This window comes from Triturus cristatus, chromosome 7 (genome assembly GCF_964204655.1).
Source record: "Triturus cristatus chromosome 7, aTriCri1.1, whole genome shotgun sequence".
NCBI lineage: Eukaryota > Metazoa > Chordata > Amphibia > Caudata > Salamandridae > Triturus > Triturus cristatus.
The window spans coordinates 1,688,135,133-1,688,160,143 of record NC_140590.1 but is presented as its reverse complement, the minus strand read 5'-3'; the positions used below and the strand labels follow the sequence as shown (position 1 = coordinate 1,688,160,143).

Sequence of the window (25,011 nt, the reverse complement as noted above, 5' to 3'; positions counted from 1 at the left end):
GTAACCTTGAACCTCCTCCTGTAATTTCCTTCATACTCTCCATCCTCTCAAACCAGAGGGCTACTATGTTTGCAGTGCTCCATGGAATATGTAAGTGGGTGTCCTTCCCACCATACCCCCTCCTACAGGCGTCTGACCTCATCCAGTCGATAGCGTGTAGTGCTCGGTGTGTATAGTGCCACCTGTATGAGGTTTTGTACTAGACCTCTCTGCTCTTTGAGGTCTGGCATAATTGTTACCTCTTGTAATGACTCCTCCCATTGTTTGTGTCTCGCGAGATCTCGAGCTCCCTTTTCCAATTGGAGTTGGAATGAAAACGTAGCCCCCGTTCCTGTGCATTGAGTAACTGGTGTATTTTCGATGTTAAGCACTGATTTGATGTGAGTGTTTTGCAGAAACCTTCCCAATGGCGTAAGGACTCTGGTCGCCACTCCCCTAACCAATGTCTGCACAACCCCAATGTCTCATTCACAGGTGTAAGTAAAATTGAAATCAGGCCAGCGTAATTCGTGAAATGTTGGTCATTTCTCATTCTGCTTGTTATGCAAAATTCTCAAAATTACACCCTTATGCTACTACGCGTAATTCCACAGTATTCATGGTACAAACTTACAGTAAACGCGGCATTTGCTGTAAACATTCACTGCAAATGCGCAAAAACAACAGAAAACAAGCAGTTATTTGGGGTGCTTTTGCATTTTGGCACAATTATTTTAGCATGAAATGCGTCCAAGTATCAAAATATGCCCCTTGTACCCATTTCATGCTAAAATATAGGGTGACGTGACAGACTTGCATTTTACATAATTACACATAATTTTGGCGTAATTATGCGAAAGCAAATTACACAAATTTCGCACACCCCTAATCTTTTGGAGACTAGTAATCCTCTTTGTCTCCAGTTGCATCTCCTCAAAAGATACAATTACCTCCTCCCCCTTTAAATAGCTCTTTCAAGTGGAAGCAGCCTCCATCCTCCCAAGCTTTCAACTTGGTTCTCTCTAGGCCTGGAGAGAAGTCTGTAAGAGATGGGTAAAGGGCTACATTATGATGCTTACCTTAACCCCTTGTGTGCCCCGCCCTTTCCCCGCCCTGTGCCGGGCGTTGAATTAGCGGGCGGGGTTCATGACGAGATAGTCTCGTCATGGGCACAGCGCAACCGCGGCCCATGACGAGACCATCTCGTCATGGGCACTCAAGGGGTTAAGTTTATGCTAATAGCTCAGACGTCATTTAAATTTGCCTACATTAAATAACAACGAAACGCCAACAGGTGTTATGGTATTCTTTCTATGCGATCACTAGACATCGTCCTTCAGGCGTTACAATTAGACAATCAAGTAATAATGTACAGAATGTTAAAAGAAGGGATCAGCTACAATTAGACAATCACAGAATGAGGTCCAATATTCTAGCAGGAGGAACCAGTCAAGATGGTACATTAGATGTTGGAAGAGCCTTCATTGTGTCAGAACCAAAGAGGTTTATAGGACTATGGTGCTTAAAAGACAACGGTCTGTTGGGTATATGTTGCTGGCTACTGCTCCTGCCTCCCAGTGCTGAGAATGATTCCCTGAGCCAAGAACTCATATAGCCTTATAGCCCGCTGTAGCGGGCTCTACCGACCATTGAAGGCCCGCTCCAGCGTTAAAGGCCCAAGCCGAAAGCGAGGGCCTTTAACAAGCGAGCAGACCTTTAATGGACAGTAGATCTTGCTACGAAGGGCTCGAAGTCTATTAGAACATTCCGCCCTAGAGGGCAGAATGTTCTAATTTGTAAAACAAAGGCCGCATGGAGTCAGATGGGGTTGAAATCCCCTCGGGCTCAAATACAGACTTTTGTGACTTGTGGCTGAATATGCACTTAATCTGTATTCTAATTGGTCATGCACCAAAAATAGCAGTCTCAAGCAGTTTTTTGAATAACTTGCCTAATGAATATTAATTAAGCAATTCGCTAATTGCAATTCACTACGATTGGCTAGAAACACTGGGATGGTGGCGTGCAAGGGACAGTCGCCCGCCATCCCTGCGGCTGCCTTCCCAAAGGGGATCTGTGTGCTTTTTAATGTATCCCATGTTTCTTAATGGAACTGATGCTGCTTTAAAAAAGTCTTTTTGGAAATACACGGGGGAAGCAATCAGTGGGGGACTCCTTTTCTTTTGCACATCAGTTACCACCTCCCTTGAAGTGTCAGTAACCAAAAGTTTGTGACAACAATTGCTGTTTCAAACCATCAATCCATACCATTGAGACTTGCCCCTTTCACCTCCCCTTCTACTTCAGAACAGATTATAAAATCCATTTTGCAATTCAGAAAGGCAATAATGTTGGCGTTAGAGGGCAGGGTCTTCATACAAGTGTCTGGGGCCATTCAACAGGAGGTACACTCTTAATTTAATTTTAGGCCTCAGGTTACAGTATGAAGGTCCTGATAGGGCTCCATTCTCCCTTTAACCATCCCTGTCTCCTAGTTTCCACTCTACACCACTCACGAACGTTCTATTATATCATTCATTCGCAGCATACAGGGAATGATGACACACAGGACACTACAAATTGCTTTTATTACTTGCATTTTCATTGGGTGAGCGTCCATCCTAGGTGTGGGTGCGAGAGGTTAGTGGGAGCACAGTTGATAATGCCACACCTGCTCACCCCACACTATCTCCAGGCCAAGCGAGCCCACAAATTGTATGGACCTCAAGACAGTGAACTGAGTTCAGCATCCTGCAAATTGCATGCAGGCCTTTTCAGCAAACACAGCTAGTGTATCTGGGTTTGAACCTGTGACCTGAGTGTGACATGAAATGCTCTTCGGTAGACACATTTACCCTATGAGCTGTCTAATGAAGCTCCTCCCTCTTTGCTAGAGACACATACCTCAGTGCCTCATCCCACTAAACTGTATGGCCAGCATAGAACTTTCATTACCAAACGAGCCAATGGGATAGCTTGGTTGTTTACTACACTAACCTATGAGAAACAGCTAGGTTCAAATGTCATTGGAGGAAACTATGCCTTTTATATTTCGATCGATATAATGAGTCCCACTAGGCATATTTGTTAAACACCTATTTACAAAACTACAAGACTGGTAGCTAGTGCTAATTAAAAACAAACATTGGCAAAGCCGATCGGTCGGGCCCTGGCTACTGGCCTTGTATGGCAGGATGGCAGGGACGTTACAACAGTTTTAGTGATGAATCTTTCAACAATTTTGAAACCGTTTTCTATTTTTCAAAGGCCATCAAGAGCCAGGCAAAAAAAAAAAATGTTTTTTCAGGCTATGTGCTGTGGAGTGTCATTTTCAACTTTGTCTTCGCAAACTTTGCAATTTAAATGGATTTATTAACCTTGTAATCCATGCCTGACTCCGATGACCTTGTCACACGAAGAACGACTGCAGCACGTTTCCTAGTCCATGTGCATGTCCATTAAGAGGGGGGGGGGGGGAGCATAGGCCAGTAGACTGTCTCCAACAGGGTGATCCGGGCAGGCGTTGTGATAGTCAGGTTGGGAGGGGGCGGGGGTCTGCTTAGATATATGGTTAGGGGTCAAGGGCGAGCCTCTTTGGCTGACCCTTGGACAGTTGAGAGTAGGTGGCAAAAAGGAGTTTGTGAGTTAATAAATTGATACGGCCACCTACCCGGGCCACAGGAATGTTTTGGTGTGTTTTTTTGGATCTAGGATGTGATTGGCCTGTTGGATTGGATATGCACATGGGTGCTTTGCCACAGTAGGACAGACGCAGTTTTCATTCGTTTCCTTTAGGCAGTGTTTGGGAGGATGGTGAGTCACAAGTGGATGTATCCAATTTTAAAGGAGGGTGGTTGGTCAGGTTATTTACTAGGTATTTTTAATGTATTATATGTTCATGATTTTGATCTACTGCGGAACGGACCTAATAAAGTGGCTTTTTTCACAACATTGTGGTCTGTGGTAGATTAATCGTGCCCGGGTGTCTGTGTGAGAGGGGCGGTCATACTCTGGTTAATTCTGCAGCGTCAAGGGTTGTCATACACTGACGTCAGCCTCCGTTGAGGAACTGTTTGCTTGGTGCACACGATTCAACATCTTCATGGAAATAAAAATAGGACAAAAAAGCAGGTACACGCTGCATTCTCGCGGAGCCAACGTGTAAATCCCTTTTTGTCATCACGTTGGGATGGTGGAAAACATCTTGTCTCTAGTCTGAGACTTCTTAAAATGTCTTTGTTTTATTTAGCGTTGCACCTTTACACAAACTTTAGATTGCAGAAATGTAAAGCACTTTGTGTCTACATGTGACAGATCTGGGTTTAATCCATCGTTATTTTGCTCACCACGCCACCCCAGTTCAGACATGGCCATATGCAAATCAGTCTTGACCCTGTGCCTCATGGGAACAGTCCAGCCCGAACTGCCAAGCCATGTCCTCCCTGGACCAGAATCAAGCATCCTAGGACCAGTTTCAGAGTTTCACCCCTCTTCAGCCAGGATAGCTTGACTCCAGTGGCGTAGTTAGCACGGGACCCATGTCTGGGCATACCCTTCCCACATAGAGCGAACAGCAAAACACACAAGATGATGGACGGAATGTTGCACATTGGCAAAACATTCACCCCCAGTCACAGATCTGGGTTTAATTCATCGTTATTTTGCTCACCCCGCCACCCCAGTTCAAACTGGAATGGCATGGTGAGCAAAAAAATGATGGATTTAGGCCCAGATCTCTGTACTGGGGTGAATGTATGACATTGTTCTGCATTCTGTCCATCAACTGTTGTTTTTGCATTTGTCACTCCGAGTGGGACGGGTATGCTCAGACGTGAGTCCCGTGCTCTCCATGCCACTGGAATCAAGCTATTCTGGCTGAAGAGTGGTGAAACCCCGAAACCGGTCCTAGAATGCTTGGTTCCAGTCCAGGGAGGACCTGGCTTGGCAGTTCAGGCTGGACTGTTCCCATGAGGCACAGGGTCAAGACTGATTTGCATATGGCTGGGTTCAAACTGGAATGGCATGGTGAGCAAAAAACGATGGATTTAGGGCCAGATCTCTGTACTGGGGTGAATGTATGACATTGATCTGGGTGTCGTAGGCATAGGAAAAAATAGCCAGGCTTTCCACTAGATCCGCTAAAGGGCGGATGTAGATGTTAATGAGCAAGGGACTGAGGGCAGTTCCCTGTGGGATACCCTAGCTGAGTGTGTGTGAGCTCAACGCAGTATTGGTGGAAAAAACCTGAAAGTTGCGGTCAGCCAGAAAGGATATTAGCCAAGCAAGTCCTGAATTTTGAAGGGCAAGATGAGCTAGTCTGTCGATAAGCTTGTCCGTTAGACGCCGTGTCAAATGCCGCACTGAGATCTTACAGAATCAGTACGGCACGGTAGCCGTGCTATCCCTGTCTAAGAGTTTGCATATGTTTTCTGTGACTACTGCAGGGCGACGTCAGGGCGACATCCGCTTTAAATCCTGCCTGGAAGGTGTGAAGGGCATTTGGGGTTTTTGCATATGTAGAGAGTTTAGTGTTAGCGTGTTTTTCTAAACTTTTAGACAGTATAGGCAGTAATGACACAGGTTTGTAATTTTCCCAGTAAGATGGGTCTAAGTGGGGCTTTTTCATTATGGCGAGTACCATGGCGTGTTTCCAGGATTTTGGTAGGTGACCTTCTCTTAATGAGGGTGGGATGACTCAAAGAGTTCAACTTAGAGGGAGGAAGAGGGTCAAGCGGGGAACCTAATTTACTGGACCGTAAAAAGTCCATGAGTCGGGCAACGTCCAATGGGGAAAAAAAGAGTGATAGTGGGATGTTAGTAGCAAACTAACCGATGGAGTTGCTTCCTTGTGTGATGGAAAAGTCTTGGACGAATTTAAAAAGGGTCTTTTATTTAGTGTTTTGGGCGATGATGAGCACGAAATCTTTGACAAGTTAACTGAGATTGAGCCACCAATGGGCCAATTTGTCCTATAGCCTTCACGCTGTCAGCAGCCACTGCTTCGTGCCAAAATTAAACATGACTGCAATGAGACCCCATCGGCGGCTGAATCGTGAAAGTGTCTGCTGTTTATGGAACTGAAATCAAGCGCGGTCGCGAAAGTGAAAGCAACCACACTGTGTTAATGAGTAACATGATCCGGGAATGCAGTGATGCAGCTGGCACCCGGCGCGCTGCTGCTCGCTCCAAAGACCCAAAGGCCATGGGAGTGAATGTTTAGAGAAAAGGCGGGACATGCACCTGCCTTTGGCCATTTGCGTGCTTTCATTTTTGAAAGCCACACGCAAAGGCCAATAGAATGTGACAACCACACGCACGTGCTTTAGGAAAGTGGAGTGTTTCCAAGAGGCCCTCTCCTAGGGTAGCGCATGCGCGCTGCGCTAGGCTCGACCTAAAAAGGATTCGTATTTCCAGAATGGGTTTAGAGACAACAAAGAGAATGCCACTGTGAAGGGTAATTCAATGTAAGAATTTGAGAAGGATGTTGCTAGTAACATAGTAACTTCGTACTAACAGTTGAAGATAAGAGTCAGATAAAATGTGCCAAATTCAAAGAGCCATTATAGTTTGTTCATGTCGGCAAAATCGGTCGATGTCATGGCCAATTCAGGTTATTCGAACTTAATACTTTCAGACGTTACCTTTTTATGATAAGGGTTCCAATAATTTTCGGACTGATTTGATGCTAATTCTACGGCATGTAGTGATCAAGATATTATTATGTTGGGATAGTTTGAGGATCAGTTGGAGTTTATAGCTTGTTCAGTTATCAAAATATATTCTGCAGAAAAAGGAAGTGATAATATAGGTTGGTGTGATTTAGGAATAGTTCAGATTCCTGGCACTAATTGTCCTGTCACTTTAGGTGAATTACCTGTTTCTGCCATAGCAGTGAGTGATGATGGATAGGAAGATATTCTGGATAACATAACAATGTTTTTTAACCTAAAGTTGGGTGTCACAAAGTCAGGCGAGTTCCTCTCAGGGCGAGAGATGAATTGCAAAAGTTTTTGGACTCAATGTGTAAACATGAGTGCATCGCAGCTGCTGTTTTGGTGGGGGAAAAATCGGTAAAGATTTGATTGCGTGCAGATTTGCGCTCACTAATTAAAACATCATGATTGCCATCCCCCAGCCGGCATACAGGAAATGTTAATGGCTGTTGGAGGTTTCATATTATTGGCCTCAAATCGCCCTTTGACGCAGTAGCTTTATCATATATATCTAAAAGTTTTAATACATTTTGTGAACCCTTAGCACCTTTAGATGCTTAAGGCTCTATTTGCATTGGCATCCGCTGCATGGATGTCCTATTTAAAGGAGTCAAAAAGGTCCAGGCTTTCAGGATGCTATCTTGGTATATGCCAAAAACAAATTTTAATTCTTCATTGTGTGCTGTGCATTCCTCGTCTGAAAGAAGAGTGACTGTTTCTCATGTATGTTATTGAAAAAAATGAGGTGACTAATTGGGTCGCACTATTTCGGTGGCTGGTAGCAAACCTAAGGGTGGCGTTATTGGTGCAATCAAGGTGGCACCAAGGCCTGTGGATAAAAATTCACTTTGACCTTTACTTGGTAACAGTGAATATGATGCTGTGTCGTGCTCTCAGTTTAAGGAAACTTTTACATAAAAAAGAAAAAGATATATGGAACAACGAGCAAGGTAATGCTTTTGTAAAGGTTAAAAACTTGATTATACCTGTACCTTCCTTGAGGCCATTTGACTGTCTGGCTAGGTGTTCTGTTACTGTGGATGCAAGTTCTGTTGGAGTGGGCACAATTTTTGGACAATGGTGCAATAGTAAGGAGCATACCATATCCTTTGTATCTCAAGCACTCAAGAGTTGGAACTGCACCAAGTACTGTTAAGCATGATGCCCGTGCGTGTGTGTGTGTGTGTGTGTGCAGCGGGAAACAGCCTTAACCACGCAGCGTGAACTACGTGAGACTAAACCACGCAGGCTGTACCACGCACATCTAAACCACGCATATGCCTTTACCACGCATATGCATGGTTCAGACGTTAGTGGTTGTTAGCGGTCTAGACTTTGAGCGAGGGTCAGAGGCGTTACAGACTGGGCGGAGGGTCGGAGGTGACTTCCTGCCTGGATAAGGAATGGCTTGGTAAGTACAATTTTTCTATTTTATTATATTTTAATATTTTATTTTAACAGGGATTTTAGGGCTCAGGGAGGGTGGTCCGGGTACTTTTTATGGCTAGTGGGATGGTTTTAGGGCTTGGGGGTTGGGGGGTAGCGGTGTTCTTTATATGTGGGGTTAAGGATATAGGGCTCAGGTCAGGGGTGGTCGATTTAAAGGCCGGGATGACGGTTTTAGGGCTCAGGGCGGGGTTGGGTCTGAGTCGATCTTGAAGGCTGGGGGCACGGTTTTAGGGGAAGGGGGGAAGGGTGGTTGGGGTGTTTTTAGGTCTGGGATGAGGTTAGCTTTTAGGGCTGGGGTTCGCAATTAGGAGTAGGGGCAGGGGGCTGGGCTGTTTTTAGGTCTGGGGTCAGTGTAGAACACGGGGCAGGTGGCTGGGATTTAGTACTCAGGGTGGGGTCTAAGGCACAATCTTAATGACGCTTATACCTTTACCAATTATGCTATTACAACTAAATTTAATGTAAATACATGCGTGGTAAAGGCATGCTTGGTTAAGACGCGGTCGTTGTTTAGACCGCATTGTTCAGGAATGTGTGGTTGAGGATAGCGTGGTTCGGACATACAACCGTGGGCAGCTGACAAAAGTAACTTCTCCCTGAGGCAATAGTTATGGCCTAATTACCGATCATAAACCTCTTCTATAGTTAACGAACGCTAATAGCATTGGGAGGCATCCTCCAATGAGTTAGTTTGCTTTCTAGACTACAAGAGCTTTATTTTGAGATGAGTATATTGCAGGTGGTAGGAAACCAAGAGCGGATTGTTATCGCGCCCACCTTTGTCAGGAGGTTCTGGTCAGTGATTGATGCATCTCTAACCAAGGTGAATTGCATTCATAAAAAAGAATAGTTAATGCCTTGCAAGGACGGTGATATTCAGTTGAGTGAAGTTAGACGTTCTCTTGTAGGAGGGTGGCCACCTGTTAAGTATTTGGAGTTGTGGTGTCTTATCAGCAAATGACTCCAGAGTTATCCCTTGAAAACCGAATACTCATCAGACAGGTATTGTTTGTGCCGCCTGGATGTTTGACATGTAAACTTGTTGAAATTCCACAAAATGGACATCCTGGCATGTCGACAACCAAGAAATTGTTGAGGATGTATTATTGGTGGTCAGGAATGGATGCACACATTGAGGAATACGTGAATATATGTACAAGTGCTCTGTTATCTGACAAACACTTGAAACCAAGCAAAGAAAAAGTGAGCCTTAATTCCCTACTTGGACAAGCTTGCCTAAAATGGCTCATGGATTTTGCTGGTCCAAACAATTTGTTACCACCAGATGTGAAATATCTGATTGATTTCAATAATTAATATCAATATGGGTTTGTTATGACTTTGTAAGTGCCCTTAACACAGATAACGTTATCACTTTTTTACAAGATGTTTTTCAAAAGAAAGTGTGCCCGATATTTTAGTGTCAGATAATGGCACAAATTTTGTGTCAGAACATTTTTAAAATATCTAAAGTTCAATGATATCAGACGTGGAAAAAAACTTTTTGATTTTCCTGATGCTAATGGATTTGTGGGAAAGAATGCCTACAAATTGCCATTATGTCAAGAATAAACGTTAAGAAGTAATTGGGAAACAAAGTGTGGAGTTATTTGAACACACCTCACTCTGTGACTGGTTTCATACCCTTCTTCCTTCTAAGAGGAAGAGAAGCAGGAACAATATTGAGTCCAAAGTGAGAGTTATTAACCTGTGTGATCAAAATGGGAAACCGAATGTGTAGAAGAGATACAACAGCTGGCAAGAGAGCATTTGGTTCCTGTGGGGCAAAGGTTTGGGCGTTGGTCATTGGGCCTTGATTAAAAAGCTTTTAGGGTTCAGAAGGGAACTACCACCTGTAGTGCAGTTTTGTTAAAAAAATCATGGATGTTGTTATAAAGGTTCCGTTGTTAAATTAAAGCCCTGTCATAAAGAGGTTCTTTAGAAAGGAGATTCAGCTGAAAGTTGCGGTGCGTGGTTGCACTAGGGTCAAGAAAAGAACCTTTGTAGTAGAGATGCCTTGGGTAAAGGCTCACATGAAAACCTGCACGCTGATTCTACCCCCTCTAATGTTGGTGACAATTTCAGATATGATGGAATAATGAGTTGTGATCTCTGTGATCTCCATGAGGATACTGGAATCAACTGTGATGGATACGTCCGCTCGGAACCCACCAAAAGAGTGGTCAAGTTACCAGAAAGACCACAGGACTATGTATTATTTTGATTTGTTTATTTGTACGTTTATTTATTTCCTTTATATATCTTGCCCCATATATGTATCTTAATTTCATGTTCTTTGCTTTCTTTCTTTTCTTTAATTTGTGTTAACGGAAATGTATGGGGTTAGTGGAATTTCTTCGAGTAGAATTACACTGTCCCATGGCGGCGTTCTTGTTGGAGCGCTTCTCCATAATGTTCTTCCTGGTACTTTGTACAGCAACAGAAACTCAACGAGGCCGCCTCAGCAGCCCACACGTTCTTCGTGGCCAATCCTCGGCACCTGCAGATGAAGGAGGACATTAGCAAGTACCGGAAGATGGCCGGGGTGCAGGAGGAGAGTTTCCGCGACCTTGAGGCCTAGCCCCACTGGGTAAGTCCTTCGTCGCTATCTTCTGTAGACCCACATCTTCCCATTCAGTATCTGCCTAACAAGGAACCATCTGGTCCCGCAGGAAGCGTACGAGGCGGCATTGCGGCACTATGATGCTGATCAGTACCAGGAGGCTATTCCACTATTAGAGGTGTCGCTGAACGAGTCCTTCAAGGCACTAGAGGAGTGCAGGGTGCTGTGTGAAGGGCCCTACGAAGAAGAGGAGAGTGAGGAGGAGCAACATAAGGAACTCTACGAGGCCATAGCAGGTACGCCCCATCTGTCATTATGTTCTGCTAGGTGTGTGGGAGCGCTGTGCTGCTGTGGTTGGCTCCTACATCTTACATATCCACCCTGTCATACAGCAAACTATGATCAGTCATAGCTGACCATGTACACCATTTGAGGCCATAAAGGTATTGTTCTTTTTCAACCTTCCTGAAGGTCTGTGGATAAGTAGACAACTATCCAAAGTTTGCAAAGTTTTTGCTTTGCCATGTTTGTGTGAATATTGTGAATTTTGTGATAGTAACTGCAGCATAAATCCATATTTAACAGTAATAAAATGTTTGTGCATAAATTAATTATCAGACGGCAGCTACTAGTAGTCCATAAAAACCCTCAGCTAAAGTTAAACTTGCAGAGAAAAGGTCTTCATTCATTGTCTAGCCTGGCTGGGTCAGGTTAGAGAGAAATGTGATGGAAAGGACCTTGCTTGCACAGCAACAGATGCATGTATGAAGGTAAACTGGGAAACCACCCAAGCTTTGGGAAGGGCTAGACATGAGAATTACGCAAACCAACACCAGTGAAAAGCCAAACTTTGCCCACTCCTAGAATAACCCATGAATGGTATTTGATTTTCCATGAACTCATGAAATGACCCCAGCGTTGTTTGAGGGATTCTTATGCTATCTTGACCCCTCTGCCCACAACCCTGCGCTTCACCCATGAACTCCTTCCCCACAGGACCGATATTCCAGTTCCTCTGTCTTTTTTCCAGACCACTATGTCCAGGTCCTGAAGTGCAAGCAGCAGTGTGTGCTGGACATCGCCACGAGACCGGGCCACAGATATGCCATTGACGACTTTCTCCCATCGCACTTTGATCTGCTGCACTTCGCCTATGCGAGTGGTAAGAGGGGTGCATGCGGTGTGGGGGATCCGCAAGAACCAGGGGGGAGGTGGCAAGTGCTGGGGATGTATATTGTCCACCAAACGTACAAAAAATATGGATGCCTGGAAGGGGAGGAAGGCGCGCCAGTTACCAAACACATAGGCGTCCAATACATTCAGCCTTCATTGGGTTCCTAATAGCTGAGAATTAGGTATGTGAGGCGTAGGGCGCCAAAAGCTATGGCTGCCCAGAGTAGGAAATAGGCCCAAAAACTAACACATTTCCCAACTGGGCATAATGTATTAGAAGGACTTGGTGTCCGAGGGCCATGTTTTGGGTTCTTAGGAGCAGCAGAACACTCTGTGGATCTGGTGTTTGTTGTAATTGGAGGGCAGGGATGCATGATGAAACTACGCATGCGACTACCACGCAGTGGTTACAACACGGGTACCATTACCAAACGTTGTCTTTACCAGGCAGGATGTTACAACGATTATGCCTTTACCACGCATGCATATACAACGAATTTTGGTGTAAAGGCATGAATGTTAAAGGTATATGCGGGGTAAAGGGTTTTCCTCAAAAACCCGGCCCCAGTCCTGAGCCCTAAAACTGCCCCCTAGCACTACCACCTCCAGGCCCCCTAAACCCCCCCCCCACCCCACGCCCTCGTGTGCTTCCTTCGCCGGTTTCGGTGCCTGCAGAGGGTCTCTTTGTCTTCTGAGGTAAACCCTCTGATTGACCCTACCATGCATATGCACTTACCACCTGTACCACACATACGCCCTTGCCGTTCATACCTTTACAATGTAATTTGTTGTAAAGGCATGTGTGGTAAAGGCATATTAGTTGTAAAATCACAAGTGTAAAGGCTATGAGTGGTAACGGTAGTCGCGTTGTAAGTCCCATGTGGTAAAGGCTATTCCTGGTAACAGCCGCGCTGTAATGGCCGTTTCCCGGAGGGCAGGTTCATCAGACTAAGAGTCTGGAGCCTTTCAAGATAGGAGTTATTTCTTTATGTTATGTTAGGCCCTTATGTTACAGCAGCAGGTAGGTCCTGTCAAGGCCCCATCCGCCCTGAATCTGTCCCTGTCTCCCGGCTTCCACTGCAGGCGACGCTCCAACATTCTATTACATCTTTCACTCTCAGCATTCCAGACACCAGCTCTGACATACAGGGAACGCGAACACCCAGTATACTACAGGTGTCGTGTGACTAATTGTGCACTGTACCATCTTACTTGTAAGGAACAATGGGTGGTAGGTCAGATAAGCGAAGCAGTGTTGCCCAGGCCAGAGTTGTATCCAGTGCAATAAATGGGTTCCCCAATAAGGGGGAGAAGAGATAGGGGATGTTGGAAACCACAAGTCCTATGTGCTCCTGGGTCGGAATCAGGAGTTAGTGGATGGTGCCTATGAGCATCAGGAATTGTGCCCTAGGGCATCAGAAGTAATGGGGCCATGTGGGGAGCATATGGGTGGGTGGTGAGGGGGGCGTGGGCTGATATTTGATTATTTTGGTACTACACGCATGGGCCGTGGTGCAATAAACATATACTCTTCCTCTCCTGTCTTCTTGGCACAGTTGGCAACTGGCAGAGGGCTATTGAATGTGCCCACACCTTCCTGCTCTTCTACCCCAAGAACCAGACTGTGACGGAGAGACTTGGGCAGTACCAGAGCGCTACAGAAGAGGGGCTAGAGGTGACAGCCAGAGAGGTAAGCTGAAGCTGGCTTTTAGGCTGAAGTTTCCTTATTCATCCTTCCTTATTCATCCTTTCATCTCTCTATCTCCCTCTCTGCCTGGCTTCCTCTTTGAGAATTTCTCTGAGTGCCTCACACTGCAGTGGGTGCTAGTAAGCTGTACAAAACTTTCATTAACATGAAGACTGGAGTCCTCTGATTCCCCAAGAGACAAGTGTTCTTCATGGGTTGTACTGGGGGAAGGAAGAAAAGAGAGAGAGAGAGAGTATGAAAACCTATGGTAAGTCTAAACCCTTTGTCTTTAAACCCTCCAGAATGTGCGGTCGTACATCCAGAGATCCCTCATGGAGAAGACTATGATATATTACGCCGTGGAGCACCTGGACCTCACCTTCGATGACCCGGTAAGGGCTTTGAGAATGGCTGCTCCACCCGGGTCCAAAATCAGTGTCCCACAATGGAGATATGTGATTTTTTGGGGTTCATTACCTAAGCACGCATTAATTTTTAAGTAATACTTTTTTTTTTTTAAAGGAACACTGAATATCAATAGTTTGGGGATATGCAGGTAAGTATTAGGGTCTACGTGTAACGGCAAAAGTAAAATATAGTTTAATTGTAGAGGCCAAGATAAAAAAATAAACTTAAATCGAATAGAGGTACAGAAGTACACCCAACACCATACATTAAAAATAAAGTGATAAAGGGAACTTTTAAGGGTTATAGAACAATGGAATTAAAGGAAAAGGAAGGAAGGATACCTGGGTGTGATATTGCCCTAGTAAATTAGAAAAAATCCAAGAAAAAATTCTTGATCACCTTAGATCAATCTCAAAATGATTAATCAACCCCAAAAACACATGGGGCCAGATGTACGACATGCTAAATAGTGCTTCGCAAATTGCGAGTCATTTACAACTCGCAATTTGCGAGGTGCTATTTGGCATGTACAAAAGTGTGTTTAACACTGTTTGCGATTCCCAATGGGGTCGCAAATTGCGAGGCTCATGAATCTTAATGAGCCTCTAGCAGTTTGCGACCCAATTGGGAATGACAAGCCCTCCCAGGGATGGTGGTCTGCTGGGGTCAGCAGACCGCCATGCCTGGGACTACTTTTAAATAAAGCAGCTTTTTTTTTTAAAATGCAGCCCGTTTTCCGTAAGGGAATACAGGATGCATTTAAAAAAAATAAAATGAAACTTTTCGTTTCATTTGTTAAGGGCAGGTAGTCAGGGACCACTGCCTGCCCTTAAAAAATATTTTTGGAGCCAGTCACTAAGGGGAAGGGGTCTCCTGGGGACCCCTTCCCATTTGCGACTCTATTACCACCCTCTTAAAGACGGCAGTAATTTGCGAGAGTTTTGAGACCGCAATTGCGGTCGTAAAACATTCATACATGGATCTGCCGTCACTATTAGGAAGGGAACGCCCCTTCCTTATAGCGAGTCGCAAAACCTATTTAGCGAGTCGCAAGTAATTTGCGACTGGCTAAATAGGCTTTGTATGTGGCCCAAAGTGATTTTGCATGCGCAAACAGGTCGCAAACCCGTTTGCCCATGCAAAACCACATCGTACGTCTGGCCCATGGTATTGAGAGCAGAATACAGTGCTGTTATACAGTTCTAAAACCAACGAGCATAATGACAGTGTGTACAGAAAAGTTGCAAACATTCTTTAAACCAGCCAGCTGACATGTAAATAGTAAAGGGAGCTGCCAAGCGGTAGCAATAAGAAGAACAAGAGAAAGGAGATCTTGGGAATAAATAAAGAAATAATTGTATAGTTAAATAGAACCATCACAAAACTGAGACAGAAGAGCAGGAGGGGAGAAAACAAAAACATACCAAAGACAGAGAATAGAAACCAGAAGACAGGAAAGAAGGAGTACGGAGAAAGTAAATAAACAGAAAGAACAAAACGAATGCTACAAAATAGGCAGGCAAAATACAGGGAAAGTAAAAAAAAGCAAAGGGAGAAGATAGAAATGCAATAAATCAAGTAGCGCACCATGGAAAAAAAAGGAAATGAGAGAAAGAAAGGGGAGAGAAAGTAGGGAGCCATGACATAGAAAATAGATGACTTCAGGAGAGGCGAGAAAAGAAGAGGAGTGTTGAAGTAAATCTCTTCATTCCAATCGTAGTGTGAAAGGGTTTATTAACAAAAAAATGTATATGTGAACATTTTGACTGATAAAGCTAGTCTTCCTTTACTGTCAGAGACAGACACCTCCTGAGGGTAGCGTTTGCTTGAGTAGAAAAAAACATGTGTGAAGCAGGTTATAGTTACACTACTGCAATGATTTCTATTTCATAATTGCTTCCTCTGGTGCTATTTAAGTATCTAATCTTAGTACATTTCAGTATTCATTAGTCAATGTACGTTCAGTTCTATATTTCCATCATAACATTCCAAAGAACCTTAATCGGACTTCCGTCATCAAATTAATCTTTACCATACACCATTCTTAAACAATCCGATAGGGATGTACTCTTGTCTCTGGTAAAACTTGCAATGGAAGCAATACAGACTCAGACAAGAGCATAAAGCAGCAAAAGGGTGATGTAAATGACTGGTATATACCAATAATATTTATTCCCCACCCTCCAAACACTTTTCAACCATTACCAAACTCCTTCATAGGTAATGGTACCATCTTGGGTATGCATTCCTTTTAAACAATCGGTTCATGTATGCCTAAAGAAACATTTGGAATTAAAGCACAACATTCAACGCCTACTGTTGCACAAACTCCACCTTTCGCAGCCCTGACAAAATCAAGAGCCATTGTATTTTGAGCAGTCAGTTCATTTAGCTTCTAATGAGAAAGAGTTCAAACCCCCAAAAACCGCAGTTAAGGTAACTCCCACTTTGCATACTTTACAAATGTGACGTATCGCACATATGCATAGTACCATTCCGCAACTGGGGAACAAAATGGCAGAGAATTGAGCAGTCTGGGCAGTCTTGTGCATGAAGGTGAGGAGTGTGAACTGAGTGCCCAGTGGCAGGCATGACATGAGCGAGGATAGCAGGATCTGTCTTTAGTCTTTACTTATCCATGCATAGGCTCTGTTTCTGGAGACGTAAAGGGTTCCAGGTTGATCAGCTGTGCTGCGTCCACTGACTTTCACTGGTGGATCTTCACATGAACCCAATCTCCCTACTGCAGTTCATGACAAGCCTCAGTCAAAATAGTAGTTTAGATGATTAGACAGTCCCGTCATCATTTAGGTGAAAATAGAGCAAAGTGGGAGGCCCAGGAGGTGTAGCAGGAATTCTCCTATGTCATTCAATAATAGCTTGATTTACGGTTTCTCTGTCACAAACATGATGGATATCCTGTCTACCTTATTGCAAATGCCATAGGATGTAATGCACTGTAATAAGGCAGACAGGATATTTGTCATATTTGTGATGGAGAAACGCGACCGCCAAACTCTAAATCGGACCCTTAGTCCTCAGCATAATGGTGGCTTTAACTTACCAGAGTGCCAAAGGGAGAGAGTATTGGGTCCCTTGAGCCCTCTTTCACTACAAATCTTGGATGTTTTGTTTTTCTGAGTGTCATTATACCGTTCTTCTTTTCCTTAAGACTCATGGTGATAAGCGCAAATGAGGTGTTGCTTTTCCATAAAGCTTTAAACAATTCTTGAGCACAGAAAATACATAGTGTGTTTATTTGTCGCTCCTGATCTAGAACTAGATTGCTAACCTCAGCTTAACCCTCAAAGTAATTCTTAGCTACAGTAATGGAGTTCATATTTGGGCACATGGGTAAACTTCAGTCCAACCTAATCAAATGCATACTAGATACAGCACACAAGAGTAGCATACGGCATTTGGATGAAATCACGTTGTATGATGACAAACCGGTCCAATGGGGGTGAATGGGCGACTGGGGTAAATGGAATTCTTACAAATATTGTAGACTTGTTGCCTCTACTGACATGAGCAACCCTATTATACAGCCGGGCTAAATGTGGAATCTAGCCCCTGGGGGCAAATACTCTCCCCCGTTTATTCATCCATACTCCATCAGGATCCTCATAATCACATTTCATGCCGATGATCTGTTCATTGTTTGGATCACATCCTTGTAGTGCAGCAAGATCCTTTGAGGTGGGCATAAGGAGTTCAATGGCTTCGGACACATACAGGGTGAGCTCAGAACTGGAGGACAGTGCAGCCATTTTAGCAATGTGGGCTGGGAAAGTGTTCTCGTTGGTCACCCTAGATATTTCACAATAGCAACTTTAGAAGACAACTGGGAGACATCAAGCAAACATTTTACATTAAACCGATTCCTGATTGAAGGTCATGCAAAGCTCCCACTCCGGTAAGGAGCTCTTGCTCTATTCAGAGAAGTCTAAACTCATAGGCAACTCCATACGTGTCTTTGAGTCAGTGAAATGGGATACACTTTTCTGTGCAGCTATCACATAAACACAAGTGCGTCTGTCAGTTCAGCTACTTGTGCAATATGTACATGGGGTAAACACAGTGCTTAATTTGAACCGTGGTTTCCAATGCTTGGCACCAGCACTTAATTGCCAGCAATTAATTGCCGGAACTTGCACTTATGACAGCTGCCACAGAGTGGTGCTGTTTGTGTAATTTAAAGATGAGCAGAAAAATAGTTGTTTGTTAATTCAGTATACATTAAAAACAACTAATACCAGCCACCCAAGCCATTCTTATAGCTTTGGTGGCCTCAAACAGTCTGAATTGTCATTCTTGCAGCAGTGTGATGGTTAGTAGTTGTTGTGTAGGTGCAGTGGCAATGTGTGGTGCAAACTGCGGTGCCTCCTGATGAGGGCCCGGTTCTTTTTTTCTTTACAAATTAGGCACTGGGTAAGCATTGTCTCTAAATAATGTCATGTATAGTACCAACAGCATAATCCACAACTAAGATCCCGAGAGCATTCAACATAATTAGCAAAATCGTAGCTTTGCGTGAGGGCATCGGTAAAACAATGTGAGGTTTTGTTAGGAGGGGACAACTGAGTATGCATACATGCAGCCCACGGTCAGAATAGCACAAGGTTCAACAGTGGTGTAACACAAAATGATGGGCCACCTTGCAGAATGTGATGAGGCAGAGACGGTTTATGGCATGGGCAAAGTGCGCCTTGGCCCAGGGCTCCAGCCTATCAGGCTGCCTCCCCGATAGAGTCAACTTTGTTCTGCAGAGAGTCTTACCTTGATGACCTTGCATAATTCCTGAACAGATTGTTAGAAATAGCATTTTCCTTTAATTTATTTTCAATGTGGGTGATGCGTGAGAGTCCATTACAGACATTTTGCTGACAAATGTTGGTTTATGTTTCATTCAACATCCATTAATTTAAAAAAAAGTTTATTTTAAATCAAAAAAGGACCTCACATATGAGAAATGAGAGGGTGTCACAGAGATTATTTCTAGTAATATTAGTGAGCAGCTGCTATGTCACAATATTGAAAACACAGATCACTAGCCATGAATATTAGATGTAAACGCATTTAGAATTTGGACCAGTGTGCCTGTGCAGTGTCAGTGACCTGGCCAAAGAGGGCATGAAAGAACTGAAACTGGATCATAAATTCAAAGCTGTTACGAACAGGGGCCCCAAAAAAAAACGTTTGTCCCAGAGCCCCAAAAAATCCTTAAGATGCCCCTGTGATGAGGGGCCCCTGAAGCTCTCATATCTCACAGATATTCATGGGCCTTGGGTTGAAAGGTGACCCCTGATGAGTTGGGGGCACATTGAAGGGTTGTGGGCCCCACTGCGCCTCAGGGGCTGCTGGGGCCTTTGTTACACCCCTGTTTTCTGTAGAAGAAAATCTTGCATTATTAACAAGAGAAAAATAAATAGTCCATCAATTACTTAGTCAGCCAATCAGAATCTCCTCTAGGATAGCCATATGGAACACGCTTGTAGACAAAGCACATATTTTTAAACTAGAATTCATAACTTATAAATTTTTTCATGTCACAAATTTATTTATTTTTAAACTACAAGCAGGTCAGCATAACTCAACATCATTGACAGTCACTTCCTGTGGATGTTGTTAGCAGGAGTAGAAAAACATAGTTGAAGCAGGTTACATTTACTCTAATACAGTGATTTTTATTTCACCGCAGAAAAAAGCGTGCAGCTTTTTGGAAAGAGATGTGAATATACAATATAAATAAACAACGGTTTTATCATATTAAGGGAGAGAGAAGCATGGTAGGGGAAACAGAAATAAAAAAAACACAAGGAAAGAAAAGAATAGAGAAACAGAACATGTTTGAGCGAATAGATGTGTTAAGAGGGAGCTAAGAGGGCAAAAGGAAGAGGTTAAGAGTTTATAAGGGAAAGGGAAGTGGAATGGTTAATAAAAATAATGAAGGGAAGAAGTCCAATAAATAGAGCAAGAAGTGGGAAACCGGGAGAGCAAAGTGAGCTAAAATGGGGTGGGGCGAAATAGGCAACATAAAAGAGAAAGGAGGCGTTTTTGAAGTAGAACAAATAAAAGTAAAAAGAGGAGAGAGGTGTTGGATGAAAAAATGTTGCTGGGAAGATTAAACATTTCAACATTACCAAGAAATTGTCCAGAGCCTCTAGGTGGCGCCATTATCAAAAGACAGGAACTAGGATGCGTGCAGCCCAACTCTTTATGGATCACCAGCAGTGCTTTAAATGGGGAAAAATAAGTGCAGATACTCATTAAAATAGAGGTGTGTCAAGTGGGCGGGATTAGGGGCGGGGCTAAGGGCAAAATAACATCATACATAGAGACTTCTGTACCAGTTGCAGCACATATTAAAACACATGACAAATGTGTTTATGTCAAAAAAACACAGATTAACTCATAACACAAAATGAAAGTCATGATGGCACTTTCTCCCGAATGGTCGCTGCGCATCCGAGTGACAGTGCAGGGTCTGTCTAGAGACCCTGCCCTGTTAATCACAGCGTGACACAAACCCTCTCACCCCCCTGCAGTTTGGGGACAATGAAATGGGCGCTGCTGGAATCTTCACCAGCAACTCTGTAAAAGTATACTTCAGCCAAGTTAAGCTCCTCGGAGGCAGAGAGGCCTCTGCCCTGCACTGGAGCAGAGAAACCGAGACTGCCGTGCCGTGGATCAGGGTACCGGTACTCTCCCTGGCTACAGAGAAGTGCTGGTATTGACGGCAAAAAAATTCTGAAGTGCCGGTACTCAGTACCGGTGAGTACCGGCCCATTTAAAGCATTGATCACCAGCATAAATGTGAGGTCCGAACACAAGCTTTTTACCTGTAACAACTTTATCAGAGAGATGTAGGAATATAGGAATAGCAGAGGGAGAGATCAGAAGGGAAAGAGACACAAGCATCAGTCAGATAGAAGTGAATACAGACAAAGGAAGAGATAAACAAAAGGAAAGCCAGGTTGTGAGAAAAGCAGAGGGGCGTGGGATAAAGACAGAACGATTATCAGACAAGAGACAGACAGAGGAAACGAAAAACATAGACTGAACCATGGGAGAATTAAATGAAGATTGAAAGAGTAATAGAAGGTTAAATAGAGTGTTTTTGTTTTACATAGCGCAAACGTGCCCAGAAGCACTAAAGCGCTTTACATGAGCACCAGAATATGTTACACTTTGTTTTTCCCTTCTCTCTCTCTACCCTCCCTTCGTTCTTGGCACTAGCCAGATGGCAGGATTTAAATGCCCATAAGTTATATTTCTTCGCCCAATGGTATGAAGATTAGACCAAAGGCAGTTCACCCCCACGCTGTGTTCCTGGGAATGGTCCCCTGGGTGGGGCTGGATGGTCGCGCCGTAACTTTTGCCATCACTCTGGACACAGCATTGCCCTGTCAGCTAAGTTCTAGCTTTCTCCTGCCGCAACGTCTCCTGAGAATGCTTGTCTGTTTCATCCTCCAGGACCCCTGGACTCCAGAGGATCTTATCCCAGAGGGTGTCAGGGAGAGACCGAGGTGAGTGTAAGGTAGGGCTTTAATTGGGATGAAAAAAACTGGGGGGGTCTCTCAAAGGGGCGTGGCCAATGTAATTGAGGGCGTGGCTTAAAAACACGTAAGCTACAAATCTGTGCTTAGCATAGTGTGCTGCCTGACTTGCAGTGCTTAATTTGTAAAATATTAGGTGCCAGGGCTCTGACCAGGAGGCCACTGCAGCTTGCACCACCCATCGCCCCATTCATCGCTGCCAAAACAACTACTAACCATCTCTCTTGCGTGTAAATGAGACAGTTCGGATTATTCCAGGTCTCCAAAGCTAAAGGAATTGCTGGGGAGGCAGGTATTGGCAATTTTTTAATGTATATTGTATTTCAAAACATCCGTTGTTCTGCTCATCACTAAATTAGATGAGCAGCGCCACCATGTGGTAGACTGTTGGAACTATGGTGTTGACAATTAGGTTACGGTGCCGAGCACCGGAAACCAATTAAGTGCCGGTGCTGAGCACCGGAAAGCACCGGCTGAAATTAAGACCTGACGACCTGTATTTTGCTGTTTCTGTCAGTGCATCCAGATATATGATACAACAAGTAACATCATGCCTACAACAAGTCAGGACCATTGGCTTTGTCAATGGTTGTTTTTTGCATAAGATAAACAAGCAGCAACTATGGCTTGTTAATAATATTGAAAAAGCTTCCACTTAAAGCCCTGGTGACACCACAACGATTTTGCTGCTCCTGAGTTTCAAAAAGAGAAGGGAAATCGCAAGAAAATGACTCTCTTTAAAGGATTTCCCTTCCCCTACAACGCTCAGCTGCCATCACGTCATGCCATAATTTCTCTACTAGTGAGAAGTGAGCAGTGTGAGCAGCGCACATCGATGGGCCTGCTGTCACTGCGGTCTGGGAAAAAAACGGACTGCCTGTGCCAGGGCACAAAACAGAGCCCGATAGAGACCTGTTTTGAGGCCCCCTTTAAAAAATCGCTGGTGGTCAGTACCGGTGAGACCCGGCCCACTTAAAGCCCTGGTGTAAGGTTTACATAGCACCTCTTAGGCCATACGCAGCTTCCAAGCACTGGGAGAGAGTCAAAGACCTGCTAAGATCGAGGTGGGCATGGAACCGGAATTGTAGAACTGGCTTATGACTGCTGGCCTTGGAGCATGAGGCCGCGGCTTCCTGTATGCTACTCAAACAAGTGAGGAAGAACAGCTCTCATAGCGCCTAGATGTGAGTCACTTAGCACTGCTGTGCTCCTGAATCGCTAAGTAACTACCCACCTCTGAGTCATTGGCCAGTCGGAATCCCTTTACAAGGACAGTTCGAGTTTTCCCAGCTCACCAATTCCCCTGACCACTCTAAAAAAAAAAAAGTCATCTGGCCCCCTCAGAATTTTTCAGAATTATTCTATTAAATTGGCAATGTTTAAATATGTCTAGACTTTTTTAAACATTGCAGTTAAGCTCTGTTGCTATTTTAAATATGCCATCAAATACATGATAGTCAAACACAATATTCTGGTCAGACAAGCCTTACTAACGTTTAAAAGTATCCACAGTGTGATTATTAGAAATGGGGGTGGGGGTTTTGAAGACTATTTAGAGCCCCTTCCCTTTTGACACATACTCCCAGCCAGGATATAAATGGCAAAATATATTAGTGATGGCCAATCAAAGAGAGGATTACTTCTGCTCATTTTTCTCTGCTTAAAACAAAGCACTATTATCAGCATAATGATTCTTTTGGCCAGAGACTGACTCTCCCCTAGGGATCCTTTGAGACCCCCGGGAAGACCCCTGCCCTAGTGTTTGGTGAGGTGGGACACTAGGTTGCCTCGTCAGAGTGGTGGGGACTGTAGGTGCTGCAGTCATGTATATAGCCCCTTAAAACTAACTGTTGTCAATTGGAGCTAGAAAATGTGTTATAGAGAAGTAAGGACATTGATAGGATGGGAAGATGAGGATGAGTATGGGACAGATTGGGAGAAAGGTGAAGAAAAAAGAGGGAGAGTCAAACAGAGTGTGGAGAATAGGGGAATGCGGGGAAAGGTGGGGGTGTCCAATATTTAGAAAAAAGGTGGATGTGAGAAAGAGAGGAAGAAAAAAAAGAGGTAGGGTGGGGGTGAGGAGAATGACAGGCCAAGAGGAAAGAATAATGTGTGAGCCAAGGGTGTGAGTGGTAGGGGTGGCAGAGGTAAGACAGATGTGAAGTGGTGGATAGAAACAGAAAAAAAAAAAATTCAATATTAGAGAGGGAGTGTGGTTGAATGGTAGTCACATGTTCAATACTGGAGGGAGCTATTCCGCAAGTGTTTTTTTTTGCTTTCAAACTCAACAAAGAAAAGACTTTTCAGTTAGGCAACAGTTACTTCACTTAGTATAGTCAAGTGCTTAATTTGAGCCAGGGGTTTCCAGTGCTCAGCACCAGCACTTAGTCATCAACACCGGCGATTTTCATGAGCACCAGTTAAGGGTGCGTTAATTTATGGTAGACATGATTAGTCCAGAATCACAGGATGTTGAGTCCACGCTGAGATTCGAACTTGGTTTCCCAGCTCTGAAGTCAGTAGCTCTGGCCATTACACCACATCCTCTCCCCACCTTCATGGATAGTAGTTGGTACTGTTTTAGGTGGCGCAAACAGGAGAAATGGGCTGCTGCAGGCTGCCTCCTGACAAGAGGCCCGACACTTCTTTTTTTACAAATCAGCCACTGGTATAGCCCATACATGTCCTGGTGTGCTTAGTCACTACATAAAAGGCTGGAGAAGCTTCCTTTAAGTGCACTTACATAGCTCACCTCAGGAGGTCGCTGCCTAGCATATGCCAGGGCTTTCCACCAATCACTGCTCAAGCCACTGCACTCCCTTGGCTCACAGCGGCAATAGGCATGGCGCCCAACCTGTGTATCCCTGGTATGCTTATACATACACCTGCTGCTGTAAGTGGAGGAGGGGTGCTTGAGTTAGTGTGATGGAGAGGGGATTGTACAGGTGTTCAGGATGTCACTCATAACTCTTGTTTTCCTCTTTTGAGGGTCAACAAGAAGAAGGCCTCTGAGGAAGATGAACCAGATAGGGGTAAGGAAACGCCAAGGTGGGGGAGAACATGTCACTGTGGCTTCTCTTCCATGCCACTAGCCTTGCAGTCTTCCTTCCTCCCCTCCTCAAAACGAATTACATACCCTAAAGCCTATTGTTCACAGTACTCTAGAAACTTACCAGATACCTCCTCTGTGCCCCTGTAATCCCTAATTTGCAAACATATCAAATAGTTTTTGGGGTTCGCCAAAATACCCTGAAACAGAAGATATGGATTTTCTCCTCAGCAGTAGCCTATGTGTCTTGTCCTCATATCAGAGGCCAGATGAAGTGATGTCAAGTCCAACATCACATTGACTTCACTAACTCACAGTCTGAAGGAAAATATACCTGAGACATGCCACAACATGGTCTCAGGCTAATTACTAACCAGTATATCCATAGCTTTCCTAGTAACCATTCATAGACTTTGGGACAAGTCAACAAG

At 44.2% G+C, this 25,011-nt stretch overlaps 1 protein-coding gene across 1 annotated transcript in view; it reads left to right on the top strand.

The window, feature by feature from the left end:
• The window catches only part of P3H3 (prolyl 3-hydroxylase 3), a 76,430-nt gene that overhangs the window by 22,108 nt on the left and 29,311 nt on the right, over nucleotides 1-25,011 (top strand). Inside the window, 7 exon segments of the mRNA XM_085619851.1 lie at nucleotides 10,579-10,731; nucleotides 10,814-11,000; nucleotides 11,735-11,866; nucleotides 13,434-13,567; nucleotides 13,867-13,956; nucleotides 21,449-21,501; nucleotides 24,520-24,563. Of these exon segments, the coding sequence (XP_085475977.1) occupies nucleotides 10,579-10,731; nucleotides 10,814-11,000; nucleotides 11,735-11,866; nucleotides 13,434-13,567; nucleotides 13,867-13,956; nucleotides 21,449-21,501; nucleotides 24,520-24,563 (793 nt within the window).